Consider the following 11,069-nt stretch of genomic DNA (forward strand, 5'->3'; position numbering starts at 1 on the left):
GCAAAGAACATCAAGAAGGGCGATAAATCCTTCTTCAGGTATATTAGCGACAGAAACCGCAGCACAAGCGGGATAGTATGCCTTAGGAAACTAGACGGGAACTATGTAGAAGCAGACTCGGAAAAAGCTGAATTGTTAAACAAATACTTCTGTTCGGTCTTCACCCATGAGGCACTGGGTTCCGGCCCTCAGCTACAGAAAAAGGATGGCTCAGTAGACCCGTTTAGTAATTTCAAGTTTACAACAAGCAGTGTCTACTGTGAGCTGTCAAAACTCAAGGTTAACAAAGCAATGGGGCCAGACAACCTACACCCCAGGGTGCTCAGGGAGTTAAGGGACGTCCTGGCGGAACCACTATCCGCGCTCTTCAATCTCTCCTTAGTACAGGTAGAGTCCCGTTGGACTGGAAAACGGCTAACGTCATTCCACTCCACAAAAAAGGTTGCAGGACAGAGGCTGAGAACTACAGACCAGTGAGTCTCACATCAATAGTGAGCAAACTAATGGAAACTCTAATCAAACACCAATTAGATAAGATCCTGGACGTGGAAAATCTATGGGATCCCCGTCAACATGGATTTACCAAGGGGAAATCTTGCCAATCCAACTTGATCAGCTTCTTTGACTGGGTGACGGGGAAGCTCGATGTTAGAGAGTCCTTGGACATTGTATACTTGGACTTCAGCAAAGCATTTGATAGTGTCCCACACCGCAGATTGTTGTGCAAAATGAGTTCTATAGGATTAGGTGACACTTTGACAAAATGGGTTGGAGACTGGCTTGGTGGTAGGCTTCAGAGGGTGGTGGTGAACGCCACCCTCTCCGTAACGACGGCAGTGATCAGCGGAGTGCCACAGGACTCGGTCTTAGGCCCGATCCTTTTCAATATCTTTATAAGGGACTTGGCTGAGGGGCGTCGAGGTAAAATAACATTATTCGCCGATGACGCCAAACTATGTAATATAATAAGCAAGAACACAACGGACAATATGAAACACGACCTACTCCTATTGGAGCAATGGTCTAGGACCTGGCAACTGAGTTTCAATGCCAAGAAGTGCAGAGTCATGCACCTTGGAGTCAAAATCCATGCGAGACTTACACCCTAAATGGCGAGATCCTAGCAAGGACTGTTGCAGAACGGGACTTAGGGGTAAACATCAGTGAAGACATGAAGACTGCCAATCAAGTGGAGCGGGCTTCATCAAAGGCTAGGCAGATCATAGGATGTATACGTAGGAGTTTCGTCAGCCGTAAGCCTGAAGTCATTATGCAGTTGTTTAGATCCATGGTGAGGCCCCATCTGGAATACTGCGTACAATTCTGGAGGCCTCATTACTGCAAGGATGTACTGAGGCTTGAGTCAGTACAGCGAATGGCCACCCGGATGGTCTCGGGACTCAAGGATCTCCCGTATGAGGAACAGCTGGATAAATTACGGCTATACTCACTCGAGGAACGCAGAGAGAGGGGAGACATGATCGAGACGTTCAAATACCTCACGGGCCGTATCGAGGTAGAAGAAGATATCTTCTTTTTCAAAGGTCCGACGGCGACAAGAGGACATCCATGGAAAATCAGGGGCGGGAAATTGCACGGCGACACCTAGAAATACTTTTTCACCGAAAGAGTGGTTGATCGCTGGAATAAACTTCCACTTCAGGTGATCGAAGCAAGCAGCGTGCCTGATTTTAAGAAGAAATGGGATCGTCACGTGGGATCTCTGCACAGAGTTAAATAGGGGAGGGTCATTAGGGTGGGCAGACTAGATGGACCGCGGCCATTATCTGCCGTCTTTTTCTAAGTTTCTATTTCTTTACTTTATCACTTCTTATCAACCTCTGCAATAGTCTCAGGTAATTTATCTACTTTAGATTTATCTTTCAGGAAACTTTCCAAATGAGATGGATCGACAAAACTGTAGTAACCAAACATTTGCAAGGAAATTTAAGGAAGAATAAAGCTCCTATAGCCAAGACTTGTGTCTTGAGTTATAGGAACTGTCTTCTCCTATACTATGTTTGCCTGGAGACATCTGGAAACACATTTAATCTCTGACCACAGAATAGAGCCTGTTTATTTGTAAAATAAAGTTTAAGAATGGCTTGCTTTTCCATCTCGGATTTTAATGTTACTAGCAACGTTGCTCTTTTTGCGATAAAATCTTTAGAAGACTCCAAAAACTGAGATATATTCAGGCTATCTGGTGATACTAATTGATCTACACCTCCCTCTTCAACTAATTCTTTGGTGTTACTGGAAATGTAATGTAGATTATCCGCGAGTGGACTGCTGTGCATGATGGACCACTGGTCTGACCCAGCAGCGGCAATTCTTATGTTCTTATGTTCATCCACCTGGGCATAGTATATATTTTCAGTAACTCCAAAGGGGGAAAGGAAATGAGATAAAAGAAAATTCAGGAAGTGGAGGTACCTAGATCTCATGGCATTTTCAATTTTCTCCATCTGCATATGTATTATTGAATTATCTTTCATATTATTAAGCATGCTTGAATCACAGAGACAGATGAGTCTAATTTATCAACTCTTTTCCCCATTAAATTTAATTGAGCTTTTTGCTCTGTTACTTTATTAGTAATTTCAGTTGAGAATTGACAAAGTTTCACAACCATCCCCTGCAAATAATTTTCTATTCTATTTACTACTGTCCAAACGTCCTGTAAGGTAATAGATTTATCTACAGGAGATTCATTTGCAGAAATTACTGGCATTTGGACAGGAGTTAATACAGTTCCAGATTTCTCCAATGATGTTCATGTCGAATCCATATCATTTAAGTGGGAAGAAATTGATTCCTTTCCATCTTTGGGAGAGGAATTTTTTTCTTCTAGTATTTTTAAATTTGGTTGAGGTGGAGATGATGGTTCGCCAGAGGAGAGTGAGGCAGAATGAGAATAAAGGTCAATCTTACCTCCCGAAGATATTACAGGAATAGGACACAGATGACGATCCATCGAACCTGTTCCTGAACCTTCGCCTTCCTTTTTCCCATTTATTCTTCCTACCTTTTTGCCTGTGTCTCCTTGTGACTCTAAAGGGGCTCAAAAGGGGCAATACTTGCCCCTTTAGTTACGGCCCTTCAGTTACACGACTGCGAGCCGCATACCACAGCTGAAGATCTTTTTTAAATCAGGAGAGAGGACCTCCCCTCCCGCTGCTGACTGACATCAGGTGGGTAGCCTGCGGGGTTGCCTGCTTGCCGGTATCTACTCCAGTTGGGTGGGAAAGCAGCCCTCAGAAGCCCGTGGATGAAGATCTTTTTTAAATCGGGAGAGAGGACCTCCCCTCCCGATGCTGACTGACGTCAGGTAGGTAGCCTGCGGGGGTACCTGCTTGCCGGTCTCTGCTCCAGTCAGGTGGGAAAGCAGCCTTCCTGAACTACAAATTTTTTGTTACGTCTGTATAGGTCCCGGCGTATTTATATAGGGCTGCCCTGTGTGTTTCTGCAGCCTTAAGTGTTCCCATTCTCCGGCAACACTTGGACATCAGTTCTGGACTTGTATACAGGTACAAACTTTTTGGCAGCAGGTTCATCAACATATAATGGCTATGTGGCGCTACACTTATGTTTACGGTCTGACCTTGTTGTTTACCCTGGACACCGTACTGAGAACCTCCCCGAGGGGTTTTCTGAGTTTTTTGGAACAAGCAATTTTGATGGGAAAGAAAACAATCCTTCATTGCTGGATATCTTCTGATTCTCCTACCCTAGCTCATTGGCGCACACTGATGTTGGAATTCGCTTCCATGGAACGTCTTCACTTTCCTTCTTTGGATACGATGCTGGGGTGTTTTGTTTTTGCAGTCATCCTTTGAATGTGTGACTTTTTCTGTTTCTGACACACTGGAATGGGGTTTATGGTTTGTTCGTTGATACTTATATATATTTGGGAGGGGGGAGGGATGCAGAGCATCATGGTGAAATGCGACAGAATTTGGGACTCACTGGTTTGAATTGTACACTGTGTTGCTCTATATTATCTTTTATTTTGTTCTTGAAAATCAATAAATATATTATTCATAAATATTATAAGTTCTCTTATCTTGTTTGGATGCCATATCAAAATGGCTTAAAGAACATTTCTTAGTACTGAACACTGGTGAAACAGTTGCTTGTTGGAAAATAGGATATCTAGACCAGTGGTCTCAAACTCAAACCCTTTGCAGGGCCATATTTTGGATTTGTAGGTACTTGGATAAGGTGATCATATGTCCCTTTTTCAACGGGACCGTCCCATTATTGGACTGACCGTCCCGTTGTCCCAAGCCACCGCTTCGGGACGCCGAAATGTCCCGTTTTCAGGGACAGCGTCCCGAAGCTGTGCGCGGGGACAAGGGGACGGTCCCTCCAGCGCCAAACCCCCGCAGTGTTCTCCGCGCCTGGCTAATCGCCGCCGATGCTCCTTCCTGGGCTGACTCCAGCATTCAAATTGAACCCACTCTCTGAGGCTTTAACGTGTGCATGCCGGCTTCCCTTCTCTTCCCTCCAAAACCAGAAGTTACGTCCTGGGAGAGGAGTAGAGAAGGGAAGCCGGCACGCACCACACGTTCGAGCCCCGGAGCAGGAATTCACTATGGGCAGCGACGGAGGGAAGCTTACAACTTGCTTCGGGCCTTCTTCGCTGCTGGGTCCGACTACTGCCTACTTTCTATTTCAGCGAAGGCAGGACCCGGCAACGAGGAAGGCCCGAAGCAAGTTGTAAGCTTCCCTCCATTGCTGACCTATGGAAGATAGGTCAGCGATAGAGGGAAGCTTGTGACTCTGTCAACGGGAAGAGAAGTGCTGCTGCATCCAAGGGGGGGAGGGGGGAATAGAAAAGCTGGTGCTGCTGCACCCAAGGGGTGAAGGGGGAAGAGAAAAGCTGCTGCTGCACCCAACAGGGGGAGGGGGAAATAGAAAAGCTGCTGCTGCTACTGCACCCGAGGGGAGAAATAGAAAAGCTGCTTCTGCACCCAAGGGGGGAGGGGGAAATAAAATTGCTGCTGCTGCACCCAAAGGGGGGAGGCGGAAAGAGAAAAGCTGCTGCTGCACCCAAGGGGGGAAGAGAAAAGCTGCTATTGCACCCAATTGGGGAGGGGATAGGGGAAGAGAAGTGCTACTGCTGCACCCAATTGGGGAGGGGATAGGGGAAGAGAAGTGCTGCTGCTGCACCCAAGGGGGGAGGGGGGAATAGAAAAGCTGCTGCTGCTGCACCCAAGGGGGGAGGGGGAATAGAAAAGCTGCTGCTGCACCCAATTGGGAGGGGATAGGGGAAGAGAAGTGCTGCTGCTGCACCCAATTGGGGAGGGGATAGGGGAAGAGAAGTGCTGCTGCTGCATCCAATTGGGGATAGAGGAAGACCAGGGAAGGGAGAGGAGAGAAAAGAGATGCCAAGAGGGAGGGAGGGAAAGGAAAGGAGCTACCAGACCATGGGGGGGGAGAGATGTCAGGGTATATGGGAGGAGGGGGAGGAGACAGATGCCAGACCAGGAGGAAGGAAGGAGAGAAAGGAAGAAGAGATGCCAGATAATGGAGTGGGAGGGGAGATGGAAGGAGAGAGAGATGCCAGACCATGGGGTGGAGTGGGAAGGAAGGAAGGAAAGGAGAAGAGAGAGATGTCAGAGCATAGGGGAGGGGTTGGAGACAAAGGCTGGAAGGCAGTGAGGGGACATAGGAAGGAGGCACCGAGGACACTAAGGATATAGAAGGGGCACTAAGGATATATGAAGGAGGCACTGGGGGCACTAAGGACACAGAAAGGGGCACTAAGAACATAGGAAGGAGGGAGGGAATAGAAAGGGTCAATTGTTGGGCCTGAGTGCAGAAAGAAAGAAAGGATGCACAGAACAAGAGACTCATGAAATCACCAGATAGCAAAGGTAGGAAAAATGATTTTATTTTCAATTTAGTGATCAAAATGTGTCAGTTTTGAGAATTTATCTGCTGTCTATATTTTGCACTATATTTGTCTATTTTTCTATAGTTACTGAGGTGATACTTTAAAGTCATCTGCCTTGACATCTTTGAAAATCCCCCAAATATAAATGATAATTAAAATTTTCTCTGCATATAGTGTGCTTTGTGGTTTTTAAAAAATTTTATGGTTGCCATTATGAATTAATAAGATATTATGTGTACGTGAAAAATGAATGGCAGAAATTGGGGCGGAGCTGGGGCAGGGTTAGAGTAGGATTGGAGGTGTGGCTAGGGCAGGGTTGGGGGTGGGACTGAATATAAATAGATGTCCCGTTTTGTTGAAAAAAATAAATGGTCACGTTATACTTGGAGGGCCTCAGAAAAAAATAGTTAATGTCTTATTAAAGAAATAAATTTGCATGAGGTAAAACTCTATAGTTTATAAATCTTTCCTTTTGGCTAAGTCTTAATAATTGTAATTTATAGCTAAAGAGACATGATTAAGAAACTGTTTTATTTTACTTTTGTGATTATGATAAACATACCGACGGCCTCAAATTAGTACCTGGCGGGCCGCATGTAGCCCCTAGGCCGCGAGTTTGAGACCACTGATCTAGACCATTCCATTCAGACCCCTGTACTATTTGGTACACCTATACCTGTGGTGAATAGTTTTTTATATCTAGGAGTCCTTAAGACTATAGGCTGTCTTTCAGTGATCAAGTATTATTAATAATGAAAATGAGATTTTATATCTTATCTTATTACATTCATATTTGACAAACGGTTTCAAAACACATTACTACATACTTTATTAATCTCTCAAATTGACTGGGAATGTGGTCTGTGCAAGAACATTAAGCAATAATATCAAATGCATACAAATTCTTGAAAATACAGCAATTTTAGTGCTTAGAAATATTCATAAATATGAGGGACTGCTGAAAAGTTTTCAGGTCAACCAACCAACTTCCTAAATTCTGTGTTTGTTATGTTATTTCATTAAGTGCCGATTTGCAGAAACGAAATTCTGTTTTGACATTTTAAGATCATTGATTGAACCATATCCACATCATTCTTGGTTGGGCTGAGAACTTTTCAGTATCCCCTCGTATGTTCATGCTACCCCCTCCTTTTAAGCAATATCATTGGTTGCCTATTTGTGTTAGAATAGATTTCAAAATCTTGGCGATTGCACATAAAGCCTACTATGACTATTTTCCATCCTGTCTGAGTTAATTTAGCTATTTCTTATCTGTCTTTGGCTTCTGAGTTTTTGGGTTGGCTCCTAGATTTAATGAAAATTTGTCAAAACCTGAGGTACAGGTTTACAATCCTCAGTTGTTCTGAGGCAGTGGAGAGTGATGTGACTTGCTTCTCCCACTAATTCTCCTTGTGACTAAGCAAGACTTAAACATTGGCTTCCCTAAGTTTCAGTTCACCTCTCTAATTGCTAAGTTGTACCTTCACTTCAGCTTGTGATTGTTGTCATAGTGTAATTGTAGCAGAGTTATGGATTTATTGTTTATGTTGGTGCCTGACAGCATGGCATCTTGACTGGTAGCATGGGATGAGGTTAATGAAGTTCAGAATTTATGATTTATTAGTAAAATGGTAGTTAATATTATAATTTGCTTAGAATAGTCTCTGGAATGTTCTTAATTATTATCTGTTCCTGAAATATTGTACTGTATATGTAGGGGGGGGAGGAGGGCAAGAAAGGTATTGCTGCTTTTTTATTTTTTTTTTTTTTAAATACAACTGAAGAAAGTAGCACAAAATTCTCCTGTTTTCAGATCTGTGCCTTCCAGCATAGCTTCAGCTCCAATGATTGCTCACGGAATGTGTACATCAAAAAGAATGGATTCACGCTGCACCGCAACCCCATTGCCCAGAGCACTGATGGTGCTAGGACCAAGATTGGCTTCAGTGAAGGTCGTCATGCCTGGGAAGTCTGGTGGGAAGGTCCATTGGGTACTGTGGCAGTAATAGGAATTGCCACTAAACGAGCCCCAATGCAGTGCCAGGGCTATGTGGCACTGCTGGGCAGTGATGACCAAAGCTGGGGTTGGAATCTAGTGGACAATAACCTGCTGCATAATGGAGAGGTCAATGGCAGTTTCCCTCAGTGTAACAATGCTCCAAAATATCAGGTGAGAGAAGAAAGCTTCCTGGCTTTCAGCCATATGTGTTTTTATCTTTATTTTCCCAGCATAGGTAGATGATTATTTACTAGAGATGACTCAGCAATCTGCTATAACATTCAGTGACTACACCTGTTTGACAGTATATACACCTCTGTTGCATCTTAATGGATCTGGGTGTGAACCAAGAAGTCGAGAGGGAATGCTGAGATTATTTTTATTTACTGCTCTAGGATGGTCTGCAGTGCCTCTAGCACAAAAGGAACAGGAGGTGAGTTCATTTGTTGCAAAAACAGCAACAGCAATCCATACTGAAGAGAAGAACCCCTGTTAGCCAATTTAGTCACTGCTTGCAGAATGCAGGAGCTCCTTTGCTTATGTATCTCTTGTTAAAATGATGAGAAAGAGGGAGCCATGGGTATACTTGTACAGCCTTACTTTCTTTCCCTTTGTGATAAATGAGACAGGAGGAGTCCTTCAGAGAAATATTTCTCGACCATCCCAGAGACACACCTAGCTAGTTAGATTTTCAGGACTGCCACAATGAATATGCAAGAGATAGATTTGCCCAAAATTGGTCTCTATTATATGCAGATTTCTTGTGCATATTCACTGTGGTAACTTAAAAACTGGCTAGGTATGCTTCTAGGAAAGGGCTAAGAAATACTGTTTTAGGAGAGATGTGAATTCATGTATTTTAGTTGTTAAGTGAAGAATTTCAAATACAATCCATTTTTTTAGGGCTCACAGAGCAACATACTGGATGAGGTTAGTGTTGGGAGTAATGAGATGTCAGTTTCTTTTTCTTCCCAGGCTTGATTGAATAGCCACACAATGCACTCAGTCTCAGCCAAACCTTCCAAAACTGGAACACTGACTTTAGATACAGATTTATTTTAAGTAATTTTGGTGACCTTTCATATTTAGTTGACTAGCTTTGACTAAAAACTTCATACAATACTTACAAATATTTAGTTTTTATCAAAACAATTTTTATTTTGCCACTATTGTAAATATTCAATGAATTATAATAGTAGCAACAAAACCAAATGAAAGTATTTAGTAACCTACATTTTTCCCCAAAAGCCTGTCTAATCATGAAAGCCTTTTAGTTCTCAGGCCATATTTCAGTTGTCAATGTTATCTAAAACTTCCATACAGTAGCTTTTAGCTTGGAAAACTCAGGAGAAAACCTAGCATAATCTTGAAAGCATATGTCTTAATGATTGTTTGTGACTAAGAGAGTCCAATGGCAGATAATTCATTGTAATCAATATGTGGGCTTTCTGTGTCTGAGGTACCCATTGTCTTCATTGTCATTGTATTTTCTTGACTGATCATTTTCTCTCTTCCATTTCATAGATAGGAGAAAGGATTCGAGTCATACTTGACATGGAGGACAAAACCTTGGCCTTCGAGCGAGGCTACGAGTTCCTAGGAGTGGCATTCCGTGGGCTTCCAAAAGCCTGCCTGTACCCAGCTGTGTCAGCTGTATATGGTAACACAGAAGTGACTTTGGTTTACCTCGGAAAGCCATTGGATGGATGAACTCGCCATGAGTATCAATCAGGCTGTGGATTTTCTAAAGAAGAAATATGCATGTGGGGGAGGGAGCAGCATGATGTGGGAGTGAGAAAATGGCCAGAATTATTACAGAAAACACAGTTGTGGGAAATAAGGGGCTAAAGAGATCTTGGGATTGATTTTCCTTCTGTGAGGCCAGTATAGTAGCACATACTAGAAGTGATGTCCAACATTGGTCCATGACTGTTTACATGATGAGAAAGGTGATATGCGTGTGTACTTGAAGAGAATTTCCAGACGTTCTCCAATTTCCAGATCGTGTACCAATCGGTTCTCAATAAGAAATAAGGGAGTAGAAGATAAGTTTTAGGTGCACAGGTCAAATGGCACTATATAAGACCATTTTGTTTCTCTCTCCAAGATTTTTGGCTGGCACCACTGCTGGAAGAGTATGTACCAGTCCCAGATATATTTAATGTTTTTAATACACTGGAGATAAGTCTGTGTGGACCAGACTTCTCCCAGGCAGCAAAAGGAATAACTGCTGTTATTTTTATGAATATTTTAAAATTTGTATTTATATATCTGCACACAGTTTGTTTAAGGACAACCCAAATGGCAACAAAATAAAAAAATTCTCTGCTAGTAGAGAAAGTTCATGAATCCCTTGTACAGCAGAAATTGCAGCAATCTTCTGGGGCCCAAGAATCTAAGGTGAAACATGAGGAAGAAGCTGCTGGTACCAGAACTATTCAGTTGATCCAGCTCAATGTATAGTGTGTGATGGAAAAGCACCTACAGCAACAGAGCTGTCCCACATTCTTTCTTGAGCTGTATTATAGACAGATGAGTGGATCTGTGTTCAGTAACCCAACCATGGAAAAGTAGCAGAGGGTTGGTCCAGGATCATGATGCAAACACTTTGCCTTATCTGTTTAGTTACAAGAAAACTGATTAAAGACTGAAGGCTTACCAGCCAATTTTGAAATTCTAATGTTATAGAACGACATACAGTATAATGAGTGTACATTTAAATTATGTTTAAAGGTATCCCATGCTGTTTGTCATACTGAGCTTACACTGGCAATATAAGAAAGACAAATGTTAATTTGGCAGGACATTTTCAAATTTTCTAACAAATTTGTTAGATTTTCCTGTAGATTTGTCTTCAATACTCAAAAAGTATTAACATTGCAGTTCCTAGACATTTTTATGTTCTGTTACTTGTGCATTGGATTACATACAATAATACACATACCACTTTTAAAAACTTGAAGTGCTGAAATTTAGCAATTAATTGTATGAAAGTGATTGGGTAATTTAAATTTGTGGAAGAAAATGATTGCTGCGTGCTTAGACATTGTTTTATGTTTTCACAGTAAGGTCCTTATGTTAGAAGTTCCATTCATGTTTGGAACATCTGAAAACCAGAATTTAGACATCTAAATCTCAATTATATGAAGCTGGGTTATTTACCTCTTA

The 11,069-nt window shown here is 42.4% G+C and overlaps 1 protein-coding gene across 1 annotated transcript in view; it reads left to right on the top strand.

Annotated features, from left to right (window-relative positions):
- FBXO45 (F-box protein 45) overlaps positions 1 to 10,860 on the top strand; it is a 60,193-nt gene extending 49,333 nt beyond the window's left edge. The window contains exons 2-3 of the mRNA XM_033958156.1: positions 7,716 to 8,072; positions 9,426 to 10,860. Coding sequence (XP_033814047.1) covers positions 7,716 to 8,072; positions 9,426 to 9,611 — 543 coding nt within the window. The 3' untranslated portion in view covers positions 9,612 to 10,860. The remainder of the gene's footprint in view (positions 1 to 7,715; positions 8,073 to 9,425) is intronic.
- The last annotated feature ends 209 nt before the right edge of the window (positions 10,861 to 11,069 follow it).

This window comes from Geotrypetes seraphini, chromosome 9 (genome assembly GCF_902459505.1).
Source record: "Geotrypetes seraphini chromosome 9, aGeoSer1.1, whole genome shotgun sequence".
NCBI lineage: Eukaryota > Metazoa > Chordata > Amphibia > Gymnophiona > Dermophiidae > Geotrypetes > Geotrypetes seraphini.